At 43.9% G+C, this 27,331-nt stretch overlaps 1 protein-coding gene across 3 annotated transcripts in view; it reads right to left on the bottom strand.

Annotated features, from left to right (window-relative positions):
- SMOC2 (SPARC related modular calcium binding 2) overlaps window positions 1-27,331 on the bottom strand; it is a 161,319-nt gene that overhangs the window by 39,203 nt on the left and 94,785 nt on the right. For all 3 annotated transcript variants that reach the window (XM_041746022.1, XM_041746023.1, XM_041746025.1), the window contains exon 8: window positions 7,505-7,691. In XM_041746022.1, the coding sequence (XP_041601956.1) occupies window positions 7,505-7,691 (187 nt within the window). The remainder of the gene's footprint in view (window positions 1-7,504; window positions 7,692-27,331) is intronic.

Below are 27,331 nucleotides of genomic sequence, written 5' to 3'. Positions count from 1 at the left end.
ACTGAAAGACCAACTAAATCTTATTCTGATTTATGAAGCTACAAAACGTTGTCCCTGTGTTAAAGGAAGGAAAGAAGGAAGGAAGGAAGGAAGGAAGGAAGGAAGGAAGGAAGGAAGGACGAAGGAAGGAATGAAGGGAGGAAGGATGGAAGGAAGGAAGGAAGGAAGGAAGGAAGGAAGGAAGGAAGGAGAAAAGAGAGGAAGGAAAGAAGGAAGAAGGAGGAAAGAAGGAAGGGAGGCAGGGAGGAAGGAAGGAAGAAGGGAGGGAGGGAGGGAGGGGAAAGTGCTACATGCCGCCACACATCAAGTGAACAGACCGTGAAGTCTGACAGGTGTGTCCTGACATCCAAGCACAAGGTGTGGGTGCCGTTCCCCCATGAGAGCTGACAGGACCCAGGGCACCTGTCCCTGACGGGCTTCAGATGCAGGCCGAGGGGAACAGCTGGTGCGGGTACTCAGCGGCAATTCAGGAATGCCTGTGGTCTGGGCACTGGGTACCACAGATGGAGGGACCTGGATCCCAGGGAGAACCGCCCCCGCACAGTGGGGACACTGCTGCTCCCAGCCCCTCACGTTGTCTGACAGCAGGGACAATGTGCACCAGAGGGAGGGGTGAGGTGGAACGTTCCGGACTGAAGGCCGGCTGGTTTCCAGAAGTGAACAAGGTTCTGTTGGCTCCTCGCCTTGCATTGTAACCCCACCTCCTTCCCTCCTCACTTCCTAAGAGAGGGATGGGAGCTCACATTTACTTCATAGGGATCATTTCCAATTCTTATTTTTCCTTATGTTTTGTCTTCCTACCATAGGAAACAAGAGGACAAGAACTGTCTCCCCGAGGGACACACTGGAAGTGTCCTTCCCTGGTGACCAGTCCCTGCACAGCCTACCTGGAGCAGCTGAGATGCAGCTGAGACGTCGAGCCCCCCCACCCTGAGTGGCCTCTTTGATGCCAGAGAACCTAACATGCACTCCCACAAACCTAACGCATCTTTCTGAAATGATGTTTTTGAAATTAGAGTCCCTGACACTCCAGCAAGTAGTTAAGCCATCACGTTCTCACCAATAGGCATCAACTCATGTTCTTTTGAAACGTGGTGGGATTCAGTGCAGACTGAAGCAGTGCAGAGGAAGCAGAGTCATGGGCACGTGAGCAGGGCTGCGGGGACCCACTCCCCAACCGGGAGTTGGAGGGAGGTCACCCCGTGACCCTCTCCTGCCTGGGGCTGGGACAGGTAGATGGGAGCCCAACATGCACCAAGAGGAAATGTGTGACGCAGCCAGCTCACCGAGGGACCACTCCTGTTCTCACCTACACGTGCTTTCACCACTGAGGTCTTCATCTCAGGCTCTGGGTCAGTGTCCCTGGGGTTGGAAGAGGTTGGAACTTGTACCGTGAAATGGGAGCTGTGAAAGGACCAGCAGGTGTCCCAGCTCCTGACGGATGAGGACAGGACTCCTGGGGGAAACCCAAGAGCCGGGCCATTCCCGGGGACACCCCGTTTGCAGAAATATCAGAGGGGGTGGCTCAGGGAAGCCACGGGCTGCTCCACTGGGTTAGACGCCGAACTGGTAACACGAACTCCGTGTGGAGCCACCCAAGGGCTAGGAGTCCATGCCCCGTCCTTCACGTGGGTGATGAGAGCGGGTCCTTTCTAATCCTTGCTGTGAATCTTTACCTTTGCAGCAACCTGAACACGAGTTACACTGGTCATTCCGGGTTTGTTCCAAATTTGACCTGGGGATGCCTTAAGAATCCCAGCACTATGCTGATATAAAAATGCATATTTAAATGACAGCATTCTGTCTCTAATTTTAAAGAATACTGGGGAATGCCTTACCTTGCAGAAATGGCCATCTCAAGAAGTAGGATTAATGCCAATAAAAAAAATCCAAACTCAGTGTCAATATCCATCACATTCTTTTCAATAGTGTTGAACTTATTTGTATGAAAAGAATGAATATCTCTTGACTGCCTGTGTGCCCATCAGTACCAGGCTTCCGGCCAGGGAGAAATGGGGTTTCGTGCTCACGTAGCCACATGCATCCCGCCGAGAGAGACAGGCTCTGGCGTCAGGGGACCTGGGCAGTCCTAGTGGGAGGTGAGAGCAGTTGGAAGTGGAAGTCTAATGGCAGATGGTGAACCTTCACCAGCCATCACGAACGTGAAATGGAAATCGCTCCATTCTGGGAGATAATGTAGCTGCCATCAGCCTGTTCCATGCTTGATCTGCTAGCCCACATCAGCTCTCGTCCTGCTAAATGGTAGCCGGGCTGGAACCTGCCCCTCTCCGACTGGATCCTACTTGACCATGCAGGTGCCTGGGCTCCAGCCCGAAGGGAATCTGCACACTGTGGCCAACATGTCAACTTTGACACAAAAAAGCGAGAGAATCAAGATGGACTTGTGCATCTGGTCCAACTGATGATTCTACAGATGATCGTGACAGCTAGCAGCTCCATGTTAGAAGGAAGCTGCCGTGTCATCGGCGAAGAGGAAGAGTTTGACTTCTTCTTTGCCAATTTGAATGCCTTTAATGTCTTTTTGTTGTCTGATTGCTGAGGCTAGGACTTCCAGTACTAGGTTGAATAGCAGTGGTGAGAGTGGACATCCCTGTCTTGTTCTTGACCTTACCCCAAAGATACAGATGCAATGAAATGCCGGGACACCTGCACCCCGATGTTTATAGCAGTAATGTCCACAATAGCCAAACTGTGGAAGGAGCCTTGGTGTCCATCGAAAGATGAATGGATAAAGAAGATGTGGTCTATGTATACAATGGAATATTCCTCAGCCATTAGAAACGACAAATACCCACCATTTGCTTCAACGTGGATGGAACTGGAGGGTATTATGCTGAGTGAAGTAAGTCAATCGGAGAAGGACAAACACTATATGTTCTCATTCATTTGTGGAATATAAATAATAGTGAAAGGGAATATAAGGGAAGGGAGAAGAAATGTGTGGGAAATATCAGAAAGGGAGACAGAACATAAAGACTCCTAACTCTGGGAAACGAACTAGGGGTGGTGGAAGGGGAGGAGGGCGGGGGGTGGGGGTGAATGGGTGATGGGCACTGAGGGGGGCACTTGACGGGGATGAGCACTGGGTGTTATTCTGTATGTTGGCAAAGTGAACACCAATAAAAAATAAATTTATTATTAAAAAAAAAGAAGAAGGAAGCTGCCATTGACCCTGGCAGGCAAACAGTGTACATTTGTCGTCCTCAGCACAGCCCACAGCAAAGTCTGTGCGTTTTAATGATCTTGCCTGGCAACAAGAGCAAAAGGGAACTGGCTTATAATGACAACGTGCTTTATATTTATGGCTTCTTTCTGTGTTGGATTTTTAAATTGTTCTTTCCCATCAGTGAATATAAATAGGATAATTGGGGGAAAAAACCTGAACCATCTCTCCAAATATAAAGCAAAACTATAAAGTATCTCCCTGGAAGAACTGCTTATCTCAGAAAAGTATAAGAAAGTAGGAATAATGCAACAGAGGGTATTTAAACAGAGAACCAATGTAGGTGTGGGCTGGTGAAGCTGGCCAGCAGCTTATCAGATATCCCTGAATGTTTCTAATTTTGACTGATTTCCCAATATCCATGCCTCCCAAAAGATCAATTTAAACCAATTCCATTTATCTTGCCAGTACTGGGTTTAGCCATGGTCATATGATCCAGTTCTGCCCAATAATCCACATATTAAATTTGCTAGGGGACTTGTAGGGAAGGTCATTTGGCTTCCTAAGACAGAGAGAGATGGGCTGTGTATTCTCTGAGCACTGTGGTGTCTGGATGAGATGCCTGGATCTCTGCAGCCATCCTGCGACCATGAGAAGAGTCTGTCCAAGGGCAAAGACAGCTGTGTCCCTGATGACATCACCAAACCACAGTGTCAACTGAAATGAGCTTTCTTGTTCTCTGTAATTCTTACCCAAGGTAACATAGTCCCTTGTTTATGTGTACTTGTCAGATTTGCCACTATCAGAAGTGAAAAAGTTCCTAATTGATACACCCTACCTTTGAGCCAAAATAACGGTCTTCTGGCTCAGGGACCTCCCCTGTGTGGGGCAGCACTCACTGCCTCTGTCTGGGCTGTGCTCCCACAGACGTCCATCAGCTTGCCCCCACCTGCATCCCCACCTGAGCATCTTCAGGACTCGACTCCAATGTCAGCTTTCTGTAGAATGCAAGTTGGGCCTCCCCAGCACTCCTTCTCCCTATTCTGGTTTGTTTTCCTCCACAGCACTTGTCATTCACCAGCATAATTACTTACATTTGGCACATCTACTGATGTGCTTTGCCCATAGTCTGTTTCCTTCCATTGGACCATAAGCTCCAGGGAAGCATGGATTTTTGTCCATTTTGTTGCCTGTACATCTCCAACCCCCAGAACAGTGTGCACAACAGTGAGGGGACAGAGGTGGGGACAGCCCTGTCCCAGGCCTGATTTCAAGAGATGGGAACCACGATGGCCCTTCCTCCATGAGCAGTAGGCCTGGCCTGAGCATGACAGTGTGGCTGACTCAAGGGAGGCAGGCCGCCTGAGGGTCTGTGGGGAAGGCTGTCCTTGCTGTCAGAAGGAAGCACCAGCTATGGTGAATGATGCTTCTAGAAACACTGTCAGGGATGAGTTACAGAGCCAGCCGGTAGGTCGGAGATGGCAGACCAGGGAGAAGCAAAACATGGCTTATTAAAGTATGTCCTCGAACTGCTGAGATAATCTGAACCTCCCTTCGCCTTTGAGGTGTGCAAGTTTTAAGTTTTGAGGCTGGCAGGATGTGAGGACTTCCCTTTTGCTGCATTGGGAAGTGGTGCCACTTGCTCCTTCCTTGACATTCCCCAAGCAGGAGAGAAGCCCCTGAGGCATGAGCCCTGCTATGTTGGTCAACACTCTTTCCTCAATCCCTAGAATAATAAGGGATTGTCATCATTGGAAGGATGGATGGAAGGATGGATGGATGGATGGATGGACAGACGGACAGATGGATGGATGGATGGATGGATGGAAGGAAGGGCAGATGGAAGGATGAACGTATGAATAGATGAAAGGATGCATGGGTGGAAGGATGGATGGATGGAAGGATGGATGATGGATGGACAGATGGATGAATGGATGGACAGATGGACAGATGGATGGATAGATAGATATAAGGATGGATGGATGCATGCATGCATGGATTGATGAATGGAAGGATGGATGGAAAGAAGGATGGACAGATGGACATAAGGATGGATGGATGAATGGATGGATAGACAGATGGCTGGGTGGATGGACAGATGAACAGATGGACAGAAGGGTAGATGGATGAATGGATGGACAGAAGGATGGATCGATCGATGGACAGAGATGGAAGGATGGACGGATGAATGGATGGAAGGATGGATGGACAGATGGACAGATGGATGGATGAATAGATGGGACAAAATGCAGCAGTAGTCTAAGGGGTCTTCCTAACTGGGTTTAATCTAATATTGTTTCTTGAAATTCAAAGCTCTAAGAGTGAGTTATTCTCTCCTGTAGGCAGATTTCAGGAAGATGAGAATGTGATGCTCTTCTTCCTGGGGCTTGTGAAGACAGTGTAAAGTCTGGGCAGAAAGAAATCAGGACAGATGGGAAGGAAGAGGGGTTACTATGTTTCTTGTCTGGTTGTAATAAAAATGTATACAGGTTCTTTAGGGATAACATCATAAACACTGATCTCCTCATTTAAGGGCCAGTTTGAGGAGTTCTGGTTTTGACAGCCTGGGGTTTTTTGTCAGCTAGTTTGAAGAAAGCATCTGCCAGCAACACCTGGAGGTGCAGCCGAGGGGCCAGCAGGGCAGGAACCAAGCTCCCTTCTGGGGAACAAATGCTCAACCTAAATACATAGTAAGCAAGGCAGGGTTTTAAAGGTAGAAATACTGCTTCCTAAGAAAGATTTCTTAGAAAACAATACTCCCTATACATCTGTGCACAGGAACCTAAACACATTTCTCACACCAAAATCTTTTTTTTTTAATTTCCCTGGTTGATTTTTTTATATAAATTAATTTTTATTGGTGTTCAATTTACCAACATACAGAATAACACCCAGTGCTCATCCCGTCAAGTGTCCCCCTCAGTGCCCATCACCCATTCACCCCCACCCCCCGCCCTCCTCCCCTTCCACCACCCCTAGTTCATCTCCCAGAGTTAGGAGTCTTTATGTTCTGTCTCCCTTTCTGATATTTCCCACACATTTCTTCTCCCTTCCCTTCTATTCCCTTTCACTATTATTTATATTCCCCAAATGAATGAGAACATACACTGTTTGTCTGTTTGTCTCACACCAAAATCTTAAAAAGATTTATGTTCTCTTCAAGCCGTGCAGAGCACCCTTGTGTGAAATGATCTCCATTAGCATCCCTGCAGACGCCGAGACTCCGTCTCTGGACTGATACCCTCGTCTGGAGTCTACTCTGTGCCGTGCATTGCACAGAAGGCAGGCCAACCCTCCATGGGGGCACGCCAGCCACCAAGGACCAGCTGTAATCCCACTGTGTCATTCCAATCTCAAAGCAGGGACCCCGAGGAGCCTGGTTTTATTGAATGAGCCAGATGGGGGACCAGGTGTGGGTGGACTTCATGTTGACAAGACATTTATTCGCTGGTTACCTGGATGGACTTCGCTGCCTGGAACCTACTGTTTAGAGGAGTGTTTCCTCCTCTAAAAGTCTCACACTTTAAAAATTGGGGGAAATAATTTAGGAAGTGTCAAAATGCTCATGCGTAGGTGCTAGAGATGAAACCAGGGGTTAAATTTGATAACTTTTAAGAGATAATATTTTTGTACATTTGCAAATCATTTTTATATCAATCTATGAAAATTCAAGGATCAATTCATATAACAAAGTACTGCAAAGACATCTTCATTAAGGTTTTATAAATTCCATGAGTGGTTCAGGTGTGATTATGTAGCTGTGTGCTTTGCCCAAACTCACACAAAATAGGAGTGGATACATTTTTTGTATCTCAGACCTTGCACAGCGATTGTTGCTCTTGCCTCTAGCACACCATCTTTATTTTTATGCTGTAGAAAGCCAATTTTGGCGATCGGTTCTTTCAGCTTGTGAAATGCTTGGCTCCCTTTGCTAAAACCAGAAGCATAAGGAGGCTGCAGTTGATATGGGCACCTTCTGAGCACCCACCATGCGGGGTTCAGAGCCAGTGGTCACGTGCCAGCCTGTATGAATCATGACAGGAGCAAACACTGCCTAAAGACATCAGCCTGCACCTCTCCTACAGGCACTCACACAGGCAGCTCCTGGTGGCCATCAGAGAGACAGTTTCCTCCAGCTTCCAACGGCCAGAGCCTGCAGGGTGTAGGCATCCCGGCACGGGGACGTGAGCGTGTGGCCAGCACTGTCCAGCAGCACAGTGAGGTCTGAGGGCTGAGCCTCCACGTTAGTGGCACCCCCAGGGGTCCAGCCTTCCCCATCCCCTGCCCTGCACCTCCCTTGGCCCACAGGAACAGCCTTACCTGGTGGATGTGCCAGGGATGGGACGTCCAGTGTCCACCAGGACACACCAGCAGTAGCCAGTGGAGGGGTGGCACTGCACCGGTTTGTAGAGGCCTCCATGGGCACACTCGGGGATCACCACGTTGTCATTCTTGGGCTGCCTGGCCTCTTCCAGGGCTGACTGCTGCTCCTGGTCACACGAGGACACTACAGGGAGGAAATATGGGAGGTGTGAGCATGCAGCACATAGGCAGTCACACGTAGAGGCCCTGAGGGTGTGACCAGAAAGCAGTGGGACATGTGGAAAGGAGGGCAAAGCGATAGGGAGGGCATCACGGCTCGGTGGGCCCGAGCTACCCATGCGGTCATTCCTGTTAAACGCAGTCGGGACAACCACATCAGCCTCATCGGGGTTTCAGTCTCGGTTGTGAGCACAGAGGCCATTGGTAAACATCCTCAAGCGTTCTTTGGCAATCAGTGCAAGACCTGGAATCATTTTCCACTTCTTTCAGTTTCGTCACCAACTTTTATTTAAGATGATGCTGAAGCGTGGGGAGTGACAGCCTATGTGCCTGGCTTGTTTCTGAGCACAGTGGGACCCCATCTCAGCAGATAGTGAGCCCAGGCCCCTGCGGCCGAAACAGCCACAAGGTGTGTATGTCGCCCCCAGTGACAGAGGTGAGGATGCCGTGAACGCTCGAAATGACAGTGGAGACACGTGGTATTAACAGTGAGAGAGACACAATCTAACAGCATTAGCATCTAACACTTGTGTCACACAACAGCTGCTATTTAGAGCTTTCCACCTGCTAGAACTGCCCTCATTCATTTCATGGGTTTTCTCATTTAACCACTTGGTAGATGAGAAGACAGAGGAACACACTAGTCATGTGGGGAAGACCCCGCAGTTAGGAGGGGCTGACCCAGAACTCAGAAGCACAGGGTCTGCTGCTCCACCCTGCCTCCGGGCAGATGGAAGTCTCACACCATCTGTGCAACAGTGATTTAAATAAGCCATCTGGAAAACACTATGGAGGGTCCTCAAAAAGTTAAATATAGAGCTACCCTACAACCCAGGAATTGCACTTCTAGCTATTAACCCGAAGAACATGAAATCACTAATTCAAGGAGACTTGTGCCCCGACGTTTACAGCAGCACTGTCTATAATAGCAAACTATGGAGACAGCCTAAGTGTCCATCAACGGATGAATGGATAAAGAAGATGTGGTCCATATATACAGTCGAATATTATTCAGCCATAAAAAAGAATGAAATCTTTTTGCTCCATTTGCAATGATGTGGATGGAAGTAGAGGGTATTATGCTAAATGAAATCAGTCAGAAAAAGACAAATATATGGTCAAAGTCACGTGTAGAGTTTAAGAAACAAAATAAATGAACAAAGGGGGGAAAAGAGAGAGAGAGGCAAACCAAGAAACAGACTCTCAGCTACAGAGAACACACTGCTGGTCACCAGAGCAGAGTGGGAGGGGGTGGGGGAAACAGGTGATGGGGATGAAGGAAAGCACCTGTCGTGATGAGCAGTGGGTGATGTAGGAAGTGTTGAGTCACTATATTGTACACCTGGCACTGATACAACACCATATGTTAACCAACTGGAATATAAATAAATATTTGGAGAAAAAAAAAAAAAAGACAGGTCTAAAAGTAAGCCCGTCTCATGGCGTAATCACACTCCAGCATCACAACAAAGTGAGTCTTGTCTACTCAGTGGTCCTCAGACGACACTGAATTTGAGTTAAATAGAGTAAAACATGGAAAACACTTTATCCTTCACTACAAAGTCACACATAATTTAAAATATACTATAGAAATACTCAGCACAAAAATTCCTCTTCTGGATCCTCCAGCCTAAATATACTTCAATGAACATTAACACTGACAAGTTAAATCTCTGTCCTCACGCATTTTAAGGAGGAGCCACAGAGACTGGAGCCTGTGTTCACGGTCACACCCTGAGCTGTCGTGCGGCATCTAGAAATGACATTCTTTTGCTTTCACATTTCTCCTTAGAAAGCAAAAGAAAAAAAAATGCACTGAGCAAATATATTTGATATAAAAATCTCTATAGTACTTTTCTGCTTATAAAGTGATTTTCCATATTACAACATACAGGGATTTTATGACTGTAAATGTGACATCAAACAGGTGGAAACCACCGAGAAGCTGGGAAGAGTGTGCTCCCACGCCAGAAGGCTGCAGGCAGAGCCGCACTGCTGCGGAGGACCCACACCTGCGTCACGCCCGCCACAAGGACGAAAGTTAGACATGCAAAGTGTGACATACAGACCATACAGGCCATGTTTCATAAATGTTAGCTATTATTTCCACTATTTTCCCAATGCTAAAAGAATGCCTGGCATATAACAGACACTCATAAATTTCTTTTTAGATAATAAACCACGGTTATGATATGAACAGAAAACTATCTAGATTTTAGCTTCTCTGGACACTCCATCTACTGCATGAGGGTAACATCTATGGGATTTTGTGATTGGTCTCTTACTGACATTACCAGGTGCTATTAAATGTTTTTAAAACCACATGCAGGGATTCCTGAGTGGCTCAGTGGTTCCAGGAGTTCCAAAATCGAGTCCCACATCGGGCTCCCTGCACGGAGCCTGCTTCTCCCTCTGCCTATGTCTCTGCCTCTCTCTGTGTCTCTCATGAATAAATAAATAAAATCTTAAAAAAAAAAACAGCTGCCACGTGATTGCATTAGAATACTGTTAAAAAATAAATAAAACCACATGCATCTCTGTAGATGTACTAGAGAAATGCAGAAATGTACCTTTTTAGATCCTTCTCCATTTTCCTACTAGAAAAGTGTTTTCCCTACATGGCCTCCGAGGCTGAACACAGCTTCCTGAAACAGCAGATGAGAGGTAGAAGCTTAAGTAATCACCCTATCTGTCCAGATCGTCACAGTAGGTGCCAAAATTATTTTCCTGGATAAGAGAGAGATGGAAGAAATTGGCCCTCGTGTGTACAGCACACCTCCCTCTCCTAGCAGGAGTGCTCTAGTCACGGTGCAGAAACCCTGGTGTAGGGAGCCATGCCAATGGCCAGTGGCCAGTACACAGCCCGGTACAGGACAGCCGCTGCACCCTGAGGCCAGGCTGCAGAGTCCTGAACTGGGTCTGGCCGTGCCCACTTGGGGGCTGTCTGCGTGGCATGTGAATGTTCAGGAGGCTGGTGTATGGTCTCTGGGGCTGTCCAGACCACAAGAACCCACTCCAGGAAGCTGGGGAGCAGCTGCCTGAGTTGCCCTCCACTCTGCGAGGCCTCCAAGTATTTCCAATAAATTCCCTGTGGCTTTACTTACCCAGAATCAGATTTTTTTTTTTTTTTTTTTGTCTGTAAGTTAAGAATTTTAAACAACAACGTTCGGATCCTGGAACAGTCCGACATTAGGGCTGGCATTTGGTTTTGATTTCAGAAGTAACACTCTAATGATCCGTGCGTCCAACACACTCTGGTTGAAGAGCATCTCTGTGTCAGGCACTGATCCAGGTGCTGGCAAGACAGCCCATGCAGGCGACCTCTAAATATTTAATTCATCTCTAATACACAAAAACAATTAACGGCCACTGCATTTCTTATAACACCACCACCTGATTTTTTTAAAATTTTTAATTTGTTCCTTTTAAGTCCTTATTCTATATACTCTAGATTTTGCTTAGCAAATACACAAACACATAAATAAAATCCAACTATGCATCACATGGTTTACATAGAGAAGCTTTCACTCTGACTCCAACTTGGAAATTGTCAAGAAGAAAATGACAGTGATTTGATTTCTTGCTGTGTTGTCCAGTAGGTCAGCAGAGATCATGAGAAGTCACCAAGGAAAACGGAGGTGAACCACATCTTAGAAGCAACTAGGTGTTGCTTTTCAGAAACCTGCAGAGTAGTGAGCCCATGACCAGATGGACTTACATGCTCAGGGGAATCAGCCAGTGCTGAGGACTGCTTTTCCATCAGGCACCCCTGGAAAATGCACTGCTCACTGAAACATCCATTTGGTTCCTTTTTGGAAATTTTATTAGTGAACAGAATTTATGGTGTGATTATCTGGGCACAAAATACTTTTCATGCTCCATCCAAGGACATACTGTATCTATAGAAATGGTTCTGGGAAATTCTTGAAATGTGCCTTTTGAGTATTTTATTTCATATTTTCTGATTCATTATAAGCAAAATAAGGTTGATTCAATCAACAATATCTTAAAATTTGCCAGGAATGTTATAAAATATAGAAGATATTATAGCTGAGTCAGAAGAAATTTTGTGCTTGTTTGTATAAACATCTTGGTTGGCTAGAAATATTAACTGAAACAATTTTATTTGGTAAATCTGGTTCCACGTGGGGAATTCAACCTTAGGGAAATACAGCTCTGTTTCCTGTTAGCGAGGGCCATCATGGAGAAAGAAGATCTTTAGACAAACTACGGCAGCCTTTGGGAACAGAGGCTAAACAGAAGCATGATTTCCACATTGGAAAGTGCCCCCCCCAACCAAGATAACCTCAGCCCCAGGGAGCCTGACCACTGGTTCCACATCAGCTCATGCTGGGGCCACAAGAAGATGGCATAGTCACTCTTGTTCCATAAGGGACATTAAGCACTTGCAAGTAGAGGTAAATGGTGAGCAAAGCAATATAAGTCATATTTCAGCACAATTCTAGAAGCTTTCAATCACTGAGACACACAGGAAGGAACACAGGTCCAAAAAAGACAGGTCTTGAGGAAGGTTCAGAAACATGTCAATGAAGTCCCACAAAGCATTAGAAAAGACATGGGGCAAAAGGAGCTCTTCTGGGAGGAACAGAGCAATGAGGATGGAAACAAGGAAACTCGAAGGAGAGCCTGGTCTGAGGAATGGTGTGATCAGCTGAATGCCCTAAAGCATGACATGGAGGTGGCAATGCTCATAACCAGCTGGACCCATCAGGTCACAGAGGCCACCAAAGCAGGAGTTTTAAAATAAGGACATTATCAGAAGTTAGATTGAATCCATTCCAAATAATGGCCGTCAACGTAGAAAAATAAATTTTGGGATTCTGGAAAATAATTCAGCAAGAAAATAGAATAACACATACAAAACTCAAAGTATAATATCCAATTTAATATATTAGATGCAAATATTTCAGTTTTCTTTCCTATTCAGAACAGCTTTAACACTATAATTTTCTCTTACTCTAAATGTTGAGGAGTTAATGTATGAAGGAGGACAGATTGAAAAAAGAAAAAAATGAATAGAAGGAGCTCTAATGTGAAACCACCGAAGGGGCCAAAGAAGGTATAATGCACCATAAGTCACTGAATTTATCCAAGAGAAACTGCCCAAAGAAGTCCTCATTTGGGAAATATGCCATGGAAAAAAGAAAAGTTGAGATGTTATTTAGAATTGATGATTGGGTTGAATAGACTTTTTTTTAATTAAAGAGGTGGGAAAAGAGCCTTAGTGATAAATGAGGGCCCTGTTCCTGCAGAATTAGAAAGTGAGTGGAAGCCTCCAGTGCAGTTGTGAAGGATGGGGACAGGATGGGACAGTAGATCTGAGCCCGTGTGGCATCACCAGGGAAAAGGTCAGGTTCTGCATTTGGAGTCAGGCTTCCAACTTTTCTGGGTCCCTCTATCTCTCCTCTGACCAGCTTCAGTAAAAACTGAATCCAATGTCCTCATTTCTGCCCATCCTGCCCACCTCCCAGGATGACTGTGACTGAACAGAGTCATACATATGGAGTGATAGGTTCTATAGGAACCTAAAGTAATACTACTATCGATTACCCGCAAGGGATAGAGAAAAAAAGATAAGAAAGACCACAACTTGTAGCCCAGAAGAAAATTTAGATGCATTCAATCCCACGCACATAGATTTTTTTTAAGATCACATATTCCAGCATCAGAATGGGGAAATACTAGATATTTCTATAACTGGTGGATTTATCAACACCCACATTCACATTACATTATCCTACTCATTACCTGGTGCGCCAAGCAGTGATGCACAAAGAAGCCTCAAGTCACTGATAGGAGTAGAAACAGATGTTAATATTTCTGCTACATGTTCTGTACTTTCTGTGTCTGGTCGTAGAGGCACCTACTCAGCTCTCAACATTACATACACAATTCATTATGCTGCCAAATCCCAGCATTCTCTACAGAAGAGCAGCCTGCCATTCAGTTTATCAAATCCATTCTCATCCAGGCCACTGGCTTTCAGCAATCTAGATGGTTCTGCTCTTGCCATGGCCTCACTGGTCACTTGCTGATACTCTGAGCCCATGTGATAATGTGTTAACTCTTCCACACAATTGCCATGATTGCACTGCATTTTCCTCCCTAGCTCACTCCACTTATAATTGGATAGTTCCGAGCAGCTGCATTTGTGCCCTCTCTGGCTCTACAAACTTGCCAGTGTGTGTGGCTCAGATATGTGACATCCTGGGCCACATACTCCATTCTGAGAAGACTCCTGAGAAGTAATTAGCAACTTGGAGATAGCCTCAATATTTTTCCATTAAAATATTAAGCTAGAAACATGTACAATCCCAATTTGTTTCCACAAATTTTAATCTCTATGATCATATAACAACTCTGTACTTTTAGAAAACTTTATCTATAAATCCAGTTGGATACAAAAATTGGTTAATTTTAAAAATTATTTTATTTCCCAAACTAGCCGTAGATTTTGATGACTTATATAACATGTCTGACAGCATGTTCAAATAATCTGACATCCAGAAGAAAGTTAGATTATAACAAATAGCTGCAGGACATTGATGAATGAACTTAAAGGAAAAAATAAAACCTCCTAATTGATTATCTCATTAGCTGTATACCACTTGATTTTAGTATGATGATGGCCAAAGCATTTTGAAATCACATCCATTCTAAGAAAACAGCAAAAAAAGAGACCTTTGGGTTTGGCCACATTTCAAGAATATACAGGCTGCATATGTAAGTTCTTTTGGCTAGTTCACATTCAGTTTCACATTAATATTTATGGTTTCATTGTTCACTCTCCAACAGAATCCTGAGAAGCTCCTTAAAGAACTGAAATACTTGAAACTATATCTTTGCCCATCCCTATATCCATCACCACAGACACAGAATTCTGGCACAAGCAGCTCATCATGAGGTTCTAGTTACTTCTTCTTGACTCTGTTTGACTTCTTTTTGACTCCTTTGCTCCATTCTTAGTTATCTGTACACTTTGTAAGGACCCTACTCCTGGTCCCAAATCCTCCACAAAAGGTTGCTATAGTCTGTGCTGTTGGGGAGAGCTGTTGGCTGGTTGGTTGGTTGTTGTTTTTTATTAAGGGACCCTGTGTCCCTTTATTCATATAATAATCTCCTCTTGGAGCATTTTATTTTCCCAGTCATACCTTGTTATTAAAGAACTGAATAAAATTGTTATTTGATAGTAGCCAATATTTTTAGAGTCCTTCAGAAACTTTGCAGGTATTGAAAGGGTGCCTATCCATTACCTTAATAGTTCTTGCTCACCATATTCACATTAGCTCTTACCTATTTTATACAGATTCTGTTTTCTACTTACTCTCATCTAATTTATTTCTATAAATGAGCAGACAATTAATCAAATTTAATATTCAAAGTCAGCATTGTTACTTAAGTCTCTGGTAATCCTTCCAAAATTATGGCAGGCTGCATGATGTGAAATGGAGAAGATTACACAAGATAAGGAGAAACACAGAGTCAAGACTCAGTTTAGTCTGGCCTGGCCTACATCTTTAGGGAAGTCATGTAAATTGTAGGAATAATTTGCCAAGTGGTATCACACCAGTGCTACTCCTCATAAGATAGTAGAGGAGCTAATGGAATAATATATTAGTGTATTTAGAAAGAAGGATAAGGGGCTCTACAAAATTGAAGGGACTATCTGGAATACTAGAAATAATACTCAGTAACTCTTTAAAATATTTAAATAACATTACACCCTAAGTGCAAATATTTTTAGTTATAGTAAAACTATTCCTTTTTAGGCAAAAAAGAATTTAGGTGTTGACTTCTATTAATGAACCACTTCATCAATTAAATGGCAAAACTTTCAGAAAACTGATATTAGAAGAAAACCTTCTATATCTGCAAAGAAGCATATATTTTAAAAATCCAGAGCTAACATCAGATTGAATGATAAAAGACTGAACACTTTCACTCTAAGACTGAAAATAGTCTGACTGCTTCTATTTGTCATTACACTGGGTATCCTAGGCAAGATATTTTTTTTAATCTTTTTTTTTAAATTTTTATTTATTTATGATAGTCACACAGAGAGAGAGAGAGAGGCAGAGACACAGGCAGAGGGAGAAGCAGGCTCCATGCACCGGGAGCCCGACGTGGGATTCGATCCCGGGTCTCCAGGATCGCGCCCTGGGCCAAAGACAGGCGCTAAACCGCTGCGCCACCCAGGGTTCCCTCCTAGGCAAGATATTAAAGGTAAGAAATAGAAACACATAAAGATTGGAAAGAAAAATGTAGAACTTTCTTTATCAAATGTGATAGAATTATGCACGTAAGAAGAATTTAAAATATGTATAATGAGGGATGCCTGGGTAGCTCAGTGATTAAGCATCTGCCTTTGGCTCAGGGTGTGATCCTGGAGTCCTGGGATCAAGTCCCACATCAGGCTTCCTGCATGGAGCCTGTTTCTCCCCCTGCCTATGTCTCTGCCTCTCTCTCTCTCTCTCTCTCTCTCTCTCTCTCTCTCTATCTCTCTCTCTCTGTGTCTCTCATGAATAAATAAAATCCTTAAAAAATATGTATAATGAGAAAAAAACTACTGGAATTAATCAATAAGTGAACATAGCAAAGTCTCAATATACAATGTCAATATACAAAAATCACTTGTAACTCTATGTAGTGGCAATGGATAACTAGAAGATAAAATTTTTAAATGGAAAAAAAATTTAAATGATATTCCCAATAACATCAAAAACATGAAATAAATTTATGAAAAGATGTGCAAGACTGAAAAAGCATTGTTGAGGAAAGTGAAAGGAAGCCAACACATGTGGAAAGAGATATCCCATGTTCATGAATCAGAAGACTTAGTAATGTTATAATGTTCATTCTTCAATTGCTCTGTGGTTCCAATTCCTATGAAAGTCCTTGGAAGCTCTTTTGTGGAAATTGACGTTTTTATTCTAAAATATATGTGGAAAAATCAAAAGACCTGAAATAGCCAAAGCACTCTTTCAAAAGAACAAACTTGGAGGACTAATATTATTATTTTTGAAAAGTCATTATAAAGCTGCCTACCCAGACAGTACATGATTGGAATAAGGATAGCTAAATAGATAATGGAAAAGATAAAGACTTCATAATTAGACCCTAAAATATATACTCAATTGATCTTTAGCAAGGCACCAAAGCAATTAAATAAAGTCTTTTCAACAAATGATTCTAAAGCAACAGGCTATCTACATGCCTATTAAAAAAAAAAAAAAAGCCTAAATCACAACACACACAACAATTTTTTTGAGATGATTTAGAGATCTAAACATAAAAGCAAAAAGAATTATAAAGCATCTAAAGGAAATAGTGACTGTCTCTATGATATCGGGTTAGACAAGATTTTTAGGGCAGATATAGAAAGCACTAAGCACAAAAGAAAATTGTGGTAAATTAGACTCCATTAAAACTTAAAATTTATACTCACCAAAATATACCATTAAAAAAGTTAATGGGCAAGCTATAGACTGAGAAAATGTCTCTAATGCATACATCTGACAAAGATTCATGTTATATCAATGACTCCTACAAATCCATAAAAAAGACAAATAATTCCATTTAAATTGGGCAAATATTCAAACAAATGTTTCAGAGTTAGAGATATATGACTAAACAATAAGCACTGGGAAATTCTGCTCAGCATCACTAGTCATCAGGAAAATGTAAATTAAAACCACAATGGCATAATACTGCATGCCCCTAGAGTGGCCCAAATTAAAAACACCAGACCAAATGCTGGGACTCTCACATGAGTGTAAAATGACAGGAATACTTTGGAAATCTACTCTTAGGTATTTATCTAACAGTAGTTAATAACACATCCATAAAATAGCATAAGAACATATATTGTAGCTTTATTTATAATAGCCCCAACCTGGGAACAACTAAAATACGCATTAAGTGGAAAATGCACAATTTGTGTCATATGCATATAACATACAATTATACATATAAATGGATAATTATACATATAAATGGATGAATCTCAAAACTATCATAATGAGCAAAAAAGATGGAAACAAGGGGGTAAAAGTGCATTATGTTATTTATATGAAACCTTAACCCAGGTTAAAGTAACATAGAATAATAGAATTCAAAACAGGAGCTGCCTCTAGGAAGGTGCTGACCCAGAAGGCCTGAGGGAGCTTGCCCAGGTGATGGAGACCATCTTGGTCTTGATGGAGTGGAAGTTACATGGGCATTCCCACTTGTCAAAGCTCATCGTACAGAACACATCCCACTGGTCAGCGCATCTCGTTAAATATAAATTTCCGCAATAAACAAATTTATTCCAAATGAGTCTTTAAATGTTTTTAAAATAAGAGTAAAATATGAATTTAAGATATAAGAAAATATTGATCACAATTTAATTGGCAATACATTCTTATTTATTTTTTTGATCTGTCTTATGATGGAGACTGCCTCAAATCAGTGATGTACAAAACACCTGTGAAAGCCCATGGTCCATCCCCAGGAAGTGGTGATTATGAACATTTAGTCTTTTCCTTCTTTTTTCCAGTGGCACCTGGTGTCCCATTATCTACACATGCTACAAACAAAGAACTCTTACCACAAAATGTGGCATAAAGAACAGGAAATGGGAATCTACAGGCTGAGTGTGACTCTAGACCTGTAGTGTTAGCTTTGTCCTCAATAACTCTTGGGCTTCCAAGCACTGACTTAATTAGTTAAAGAGAGTTTCCATTAAAAGTGTAAATAAGAAAAAAAAAAGTGTAAATAAGACCAGCAGAAACTCTGTTTGGTCCAATGTCCAAAGGACCCTGATTAACATCAGTGTGAATCCGCTCTGTAAGAGCTTCCAAGTTAGAAGCAGTTTTTCTGCCTGGTCGGATGTGTCATATAAACAACCCCTGCATCCACCCCTCCTCCTCCTCACTTTCCTGGTACAGTCCTCAGCGTCCTGCTTAAATGTCCTCTGCTGGCCTGAAATCTCATTATTATTGGCTGGCCTGACTCCCAAGTTTTCGTAGGCCTGCAGCACTGCTCTGACGTGCATGGACTAGAGCTTGTTTACCTCTGATGGCCTCTGCCAAGTCCCAATTACCACTGCAGCCACAGCCTGGGAGGCTGGAAATGCATTGTTTCCTCAGCCGATTCCCACACTCATCCCTGTGTCTCACTTCCTCCAGGGTCTCCCATTCAGGATAATTGCACATTGACTTCACGAATCAGTAGATGGCCTTGCTGGCCCATCCCTTCTCCCTCCCCATCAGCAGAGTTTCTGAAGCTTTTCCACACTGGCAGGGAGCCTTCCTTACTCTGTGATATTGGGCCCACACATGTGAACTGGCTCATGAGATGTCTGTAAGGCATCAAGCAAGTTGGGGCTTGACAGGTGCCTGCCTTTGGACCTGCTTTTCCTTGCTTCTGCTCTTGCTCCAAGAAGAACATTCTCATTTTCTCACTCATACAAGGGGTATGAGACATGTGGAGCAGAATCCAGACAAGATCAGCAGGTGCATAAGAAACAAATCCTCATAGTTGATTACCACAAACACTCTGGGGTTGTTATAAAGCAATCACTCTCTGATACAACAGTCATTCCAGTATAAGCTTCCAAAACCAATATTTCTTATTTTTTTGCATCTCCTTATGGTATTTTCAAAATTCCCTCAAAAATATTCCAAATTAAGATACCAAATATTTTACTCTAAGCATTTTGTCACATTCCCTTTTTAGCTCATGACCCTTGCTTTTGATGTGCATACAGTTAATTGCATGCTCAGTGAGTAGACCTGTGCTCAGCAAACACAGTATAGGGGACATTGAGCTATACATGAGGATGCATGGATGCAGAGGGAGGGTTCTTGGCAAGAAGTGGACATGTAGGATAGCAGGGCCCAGGCTGGAGGACTGCTGAGCCAAGCTAAGGGATTTCCACAAGCATAGAAAACCTTATAAGAATTTTGAAGACTGTTATGATCGTATTTGTGCTTTAATAACCCTGGTGTTAAGCTTTTAGATAGAGGACCAGCTTAAGACCCTTGCATTTCCTTACCTACAAGGGATAATGAGGTCTTAAAATATGAAGCTTTGAGACGCATACAAGGTAAAGTAATAAACACTGTAAATATTAGTAAACACAAATAAAATACATAGATAATTTAGCACAAGTGCGATAAATGACTAAGTGCTCAATTAAAGGTATGTCTAAACCACTGTTCTTCGAAGGCCAAGGATACCCCTATTAACCTCCCACAGCACCTGGGTAGACATGCACACTGATCTGGTCAGTACACTGGATCAATGGTGAGCCTCTCACCTTTGTTCTGTTGCTTTAAAAGATATATAAGTGCCACCAGGGCTCATCAACTGTAAGGGAGTCTCCGTCATACCAGATACACAACTATTTTGTGTGATTATATATTGTCTAACCTGTGGATACCCACGAGTTTCACTGCTACGTAAAGGCAGGTCTATGAAGTATTTTGAGGTTAGAGAGGACTTCACATATACACGTATTTCAGAGATAAAATAATAAGCAGTTTGTTCATTAGAATCCCACTTATAAAAACCATATGAATTTTGCACATGAGCAGAGCCTGGAGATTGGTAGTTGATAACATTTACTGGGTACGCACGACTACAAATTTTCATGTATTAACTTCCTTGGTCGCATGTTAATTCCATGAGGTGGGGTTATTATCATCATTTTACAAATTTAGTGATGGAATCAGAAGATAAATCATTTTCCCAATCTAGGTAACAAGGGACAGAGACAGGACTGGAGCCAAGCCGTCAGGACCCCAAAGTGCTCGTCTGGGGTGAGCTGAATGATTTGCATTCCTGACAAGTTACCAGATAATACTAAAACAGGCATATATTTTCATCTGTCACAGATGTCATCAAAGAGGTTTCCATGTTTTCTTAGAATTGAATCCCTGATTTTTACTCATATTGTCTTCATCAGTCATGGAATTTTTGTGGTTTTCTTTTTAATTATACAACACAGATGATTAAAGAAGGCAAGAAATAAAAAAATAAAAAGAAATGCACTCTTACAACTTGATTTTCTAGAAATGGCAGATTAGGTCAAGGGAGATCTTGAAAATTTTAGTACGAATGGAATATAATTATCCACAGGTCCACATTCAGGAAGATACCAAACAGGAGTCACAATGCTAAGGTTTTACCCATGACCAGCATGTATTTGTGACCAGCTATGCAATTTAATTCCAAAGGAAGGTATTTAAGATTAGCTTTTAATCCAGGGCCATTGCCTTAATATTTACAGGCATTGCAGGCACAAAACTCATCTTCTGCATATTCTCCTATAATCCTGGTAATAACAGATCAAGCAATATGTATTCCCATTGTGTACTTTACCAACAAAAAAAGGGAAGTTCCAAAAAGATTTATGGCTTACGTAAGATGGCAAAGTTAGGAAAAGCTGAGCAGGAAACCATACTCAGGCTGTGGCACATAAACTCATGCGCCCACCACCCCTCGCCACCCTCTCTAGAAACACCAACAGTAAACAGACAATATGGGAAGCCCACAGCCATAGTCGTGTTTCCAAAAAATAAAGATTTGGATGCAATTCATGGATCTAGTTTCTGACCACGAGTGTCCATTCTAATTATTTTTCCCATATTTATTCCCCATAGCAACAGATCCAGACTTAAGTAACTGTAGATCTAGAAATCATTCCCAGTTTGAAACATGAGGCATAGGCTCCTTAGAGAGGAGGAACAACAGCCCCATATGCCATGACAAGGAAGAGCCACCTTGGCCGGTTCTCAGAGCTCCTTGATGCTGAGCAGTCCTCAATCATACCTCCTTCCCATCTGACCTCTATCTGTATCTTCCCTGTGTCCCTAGCATCCTTGGAAGGTTCATCCATAGTGAAGGTCAACTTCATTTCTATCAGTGACAATTGCACCAACATCACTCTGAAGTGGTCCTTTATCCCTTCCTTTGCTTTTCCTCCACATTGACCCTAACTCCCCACAAAGCTCCCCAGATCTCATCCCCAATTTCCAGCTTCCCAGGGCTCTCCAGCTTCGAGCCCCCACAGAGCTGCCCCAGCCCTCCCACCATCACGGCATGGGCCTCAGCAACCCTCACCAAGCAGCTCCAGCAGGCACACACACTCCTGGCCACTGCGAATGAACCCCTGAAGCCTTCCTCCACATTGAGCACAATACCCCTCACCTACTCTGTCCAGGACAATGTCCCCTCATCCATTTTCTCTGCTCGCAGCACCTTTAGTAGCTAGTGAGGTGCAAAGGCTCAAACATGCTACAGAAATGTTACTTTTTTCCTTTAAATTATATAGAATTTGGAGACTGATTTTTTTTTAAAAGGAGGTAAATAGTCTGATTTTATATTTGGATCCCCTACATGAGAAATCATAATATTTTCCATTTTCCAGAAGTCTCACATTAAGACTTTTATCTGGCTGTATCTAACACAGCCCGTTACAAATAAAACTGATATTGCCACCCTAGTTAAAATACTCAGTGTCCATTCAAGCCAGTATTCCAGAGTGGCCAAATTTCTCCAAACTAGGAGTGTCTGGGTGGCTCAGATGGTTAAGCATCTTCTTTCAGCTCATGTCATGATCTCAGTGCCTGGGATCAAGCTCCACGTTGGGCTCCCTGCTCAGTGAGGAGTCTGCTTTTCCCTCTCCTTTTGCCTCACCCCCTGCTTGTGCTCTCACGCTCTCTCTCTCTCTCAAACAAATAAAATCTTAAAAAAAAATTCCTCCAAACTAGTTTTCTTTGTATGTAGATAAAGGAAAGAACAGTGGGTTTTAAGAAATAAGATGAGAAAAAGAAAAAAAATACCATTTTGACACCATTGAGGGATGTTGAAGAATCACATCCCTATCCACAGTGCACAACCCAGGATACTGGACGTGTCAGGATTAGAACAGCACAAACCCTCTAACTGTGTATTCTTAAGTTAACCTTTCAAAGTCTGTTGCTCATTAACAAAGTAAGAAAACCCTGCATCATCACTATGAGAGATAGATAAAACAAGGTATACACAAATCCTGCCATATAAAGAGCCCTATGGTCACCTACCCCTTTCTCCATTGGGTACAGGATAAACTATAGAAGGACACAGAACTAGGCCAGCAGAACTGCGTTTTATTGTAGGTTGATAAGACTTCTACTTAATGATTTTTAACCCTCAGAGCCAGTGAGAAATGATATTCCAACAGCACTACCTACATCTAGTTCATTGTAACAGGTGTTTTTGCTGAGACTAAAATATGAAATGACATTAAAAGCAGATCTTTTAGGGACAGCAATTTGGAATTACCAAAAGTAACTCAATCCTGAGGTAGAATTCTTCTCTCTTCCTGGAAAACATTACACAGAAGTCTTTTGGTTCTTGGGGAAGCTGTCACTTCTGAAAACAGCCCAGGGAGCATTTGCCCTGAGCTGGGATGATTGCTTCTGTACTAAAGGGGATGAAGGGAAGCACGTGGGCCTAGTTGCAAGGAAAAATTCAGAGATAAACAAACTACATACAATTATAGCAGAAGAGGCCCTAGTATCATTTAGGTCTCCTGACAGATTCTACAGAATTTAAAGAAAATAAAGTCACATTTCTACTGCACTTGTCAGCACTGAAGCACTTTCCACTTATTATCCTATTCAGTTGTAACTGCGGAGGACTCCTGAGGGGTCACTACAAGCTGGCACTATCCTAACCACTTCCTGTGAGCTCATAGATACTCATGGGTAGTCATGGATACTCGTGGATACTCAAAGATACTCAAAAGATAATCATGAATATTCATAGATATTAATGAAGATTCATACATAGTCATACAGATACTCATGAAAACTCATAGTCTTAGATACTCATAGATATTCATGAACACTCATACATAGTCATAGATACTCACAAATACTCATGAATACTCAAACACTGTCATAGATACTCATGAATGCTCATGCATAGTCATAGTCTCAGATACTCATGAACACTCATATACTGTCATAGATACTCAAAAACACTCATGAACACTCATACATAGTCATAGATATTCACAGGCATTCACGAATACTCATGCATAGTCTTAGGTACTCACAGATACTCATGAGGACTCATACATAGTCATAAATACACAAGGATACTCAGGTCAGAAGCTACCTTCATTCCATTTTACAGGCAAGGATATGAGGGACAGAGTGAGTCCATAACTTGCCCAGGCTCCCTCAGCTCCATTTGGGCACAGCTGGCACACAGATCAGGCCACACCACCCAGAGTACAGCCACCAGCAGCACCTGGTAATTTCCTTCAGTCCTAACCACCTACATGTATGATGAGCACTGAAATCACCCACGAGTCCCCTTCATGGACACAGGTGCAGGGAAGTTCATGGCTTCCCAAGGCCATGCAACAAGTAATGGTACAGAAGTCAAGTTGTTAATCCCAAGGCAATGCTACTTTCACTCTTGCAGGAGCCCAAAATGTAGAAAAAGATTGATCCAGTGGGGTCAGCTGTGGCCTCCCAGAAGCTGGCCTCCCAGTCCTGGGCTCAGCTCACAGGATAGGCAGTGACCAACTCCTTACATGGTGCACTACTCTGTCATCATGTCCATGACCTTATCCAGCCCTCTGTCCATGGCCTTGTCGCAGAGGTGCACCTGACCCTAAGCTAGATCTGAGCTCCATTCCTGCCATGGCAATGCAGCCAATGACCACTAGGGGCGGCTGACGGGCAAGGGAGAGCCAGGTGTAGGACAGTGACACCTCTGACCACACAAGCAACCACTGGCAACCTCAGGGAGGCCAGAACACGTTTACTCTAAGGTGCTCTCTCTGGGATTGGTCCCAGTGAGACATTCTGACATTCTCCAATCACTTTTTAATCACTGGACCCAAAACAGCCAATGCAATTGAAACCAGAACCATTATTTATAATTGGGGCAAGAGGGGAAAATAACAAATGTCATGAAGTTTAAGTGCCAACAAGCTCTTGAGGAGATGGAAGCAGAGGCTCTCAGATAGAATAAGACGTCCTAACTGGACTTTGGCTCCAAGATATATATATTTTTTAAACATGGACAGATTTCAAAGGGCAAACAGCCATTTCAAAACAAGTATCTCCAAGGATACAGTGGCTTGAATCTCCTTTCCAGGGGTTCTCAGTTCTAGGAAACCTTCAGAAAGGGCCCTTCATGCTCTGCACATAAAGTGTATCCCCCTACTTGCTTTCAGAGAAGCATCTAAATAGCCTGAATGTAGATGTTTGGGGCCGAGAAGCCAAGTGTTCTCATTAGTAGTGTGAGTTGTATACATATGGGTCAAAGATGGGCCTCAGGCCAATGATACTGACCTCAAAATCCATCCTTTCACTTCTGTCTCAAGTCCTCAGGGGAACACCCCAGCCCTCCCCACCAGGAGGGACTCATACTGTCTGACCTCCCACTGTGCTTAGCTTAGCTCATCTGCTTGTTTCTCCGCCATTGTGACCTTACAGACTCAGGCTCCTCTGTTTGCTTGTGATGTGGCTGTCTTCTCCCTACTTTAGAACAGTGGTTCTCAAAGTGTGGCCCCAGGACCCCCTGGGAGATCCATGAGGTCAGAATCGTTTCTGTAAAATATCAACATGTCCTTTGCTTTTTGATTCTCACCAGTGACTTGTGAGGACACCAGATAGAAATGTGTCCTCGGGTACTAAACACTCGTCAGCTTTTAATACTGATCATATGTATTCGTAAATAAATCCACGTTAAGAAAAGCTCTTTGAGGTCCTCAATAACATTTAAGAATATAAAGGATTCTTACACCAGAAAATTTAAGTACTACTGAATTAGACCACAAATTTAAATTATTTGAGGATAAGACCCTTGTGCTCATTGTGAATCTGTGGACTCTTCTAATTATGGTGAATCTGTGTCATGTTTGGGGTGGGCCAGGCCTGTTCTACATACCCATCTGGGTGCTCACCACAGCCATGTGTGTGGGGATCATCATCCCTGCTGGACAGTCAGAGCCTCAGCCTGACCAACACACAGGCCAAGTGAGGGGAGCACTAGCACCACGTCACCACCTCTGCACCTGCTGCCCCGCTGCTCTGAGGGTGGCACGCAGCCCCCAGGCATCGAAGCTCTGGCTGTGTCTGATCCAGGAGAGCTGAGATTGGTGAAATCCATGCACTTGAGTGCAGACCCCAGACAGGACCATGACCTTACGAAGGGGGCAGTCACACAGAGAGCAGTCATCCCAATGAAAGAGGCAAGGGAGTCCTGGGGAACACTCACTTGCGGAGAAAGAGCTGGACTGGCGAGCGGCGTCCCTAAACCTGCCCCAGCCCGGGAGGCCGGCCCGACGCCTGGGCAGGTTTCCCTCGGCCACAGGGATGGCCTCACGCTGCTCAGCATAGTTTATTTTTCAGTGTTTATGGCTGATTCAAATGGTTCTGCCTGCGTTTTGCTTTTCTCCCTGAAGCCAGACCCTCCGCTTGGCTCTGCCTTCTTCATGAAGACACCCGGCCTCAGATGGGCTTCTCCATCATCTTCATCAGGGCAACAAGGGGCACGTCTTCCCGTGTCCCCATGGTCCTCCTGCTGCTGTTGGGAGGGTCCCCACATCCTGGCAGAGGCACCTCCGACCTCACCCGAGTGATGCGCAAAGTCCTGCCTTCCAGCAGGACGTTAACAGACGTGTTGGGCGAGACTTGGAACCCAGGAGGGAAAGATTATCATCAAAGGCGAATCGAAAACACACATCTGATGCTCGTTTTGTGACCTGATATCTACATTAATCCTCAGTCACAGAACAACTGTTTTTGGATGTGAGGCTGCAGAAATAGGGAGTCCGTGGACCACCCGTCCAGTCCTCGTGGCAAGGGACCCTGCCGGGCTGGCCCCCCACCCCGTCTCAGCTCGCCTCCCCCAGACGCTCACCCTCCTGCGGGGCCCGGGGACCGCATGCTCGCGGCTCTCCCTGACAAGGAGAGAGAACCTAAAAACACGTTTTGGCAGAAGTGTTCAAACAGAGCAGAGTCTAAATATTTAACTTTTGCAGATCACTGTGCACAGGAAACGGCAAGTCTGGCACAGAGTCACCTAATAAGGCAACATTTGCGCTAGTTTATGCAAAGGGCAGCCGCCGGCCTGCTGGCCGCCTTCACACACGCATTACACTCGGGGCGCCTGGTGTGATTTGGAAAGCAGAGCCCTCCTGGCGTCTGCAGCGAGAGAACACGGGGTGCGGCCTCACGGAGGTCAGGGAGGCCAGGACCCGGGGCTGGTGGTGAGAGGTCACCTGGCACAGGCACCGAGCCACCGGGCTGCCACACTGATGATTTCCCTGAGTGTGGTGCATGGAGTCTGAGGCACTCAGGAGCAAACCTGAGCTCCAAACATTCAGCTGGAACTTTCTGAAAAACATCTGTCCCCTTCATCCACCTGCACCCAAGGCTGTACCTCGCTGGCTCAATGCTCCTCAGTGCTCCCACTTGAGTCCTGCTATTTGAGGCAACCTGAGTGCACAGGGTGCGTGTCACCTCCTCACACTGAAGTCCTGTGGGTTCACATCTCAGTGATCCCTCCCTGTGGCCCAAACGGTCCTGCTGA

Source organism: Vulpes lagopus, chromosome 2 (assembly GCF_018345385.1).
Source record: "Vulpes lagopus strain Blue_001 chromosome 2, ASM1834538v1, whole genome shotgun sequence".
Lineage (NCBI taxonomy): Eukaryota > Metazoa > Chordata > Mammalia > Carnivora > Canidae > Vulpes > Vulpes lagopus.
The sequence above is the reverse complement of the archived record's forward strand: the minus strand, read 5'-3'. Positions and strand labels throughout refer to the sequence as shown.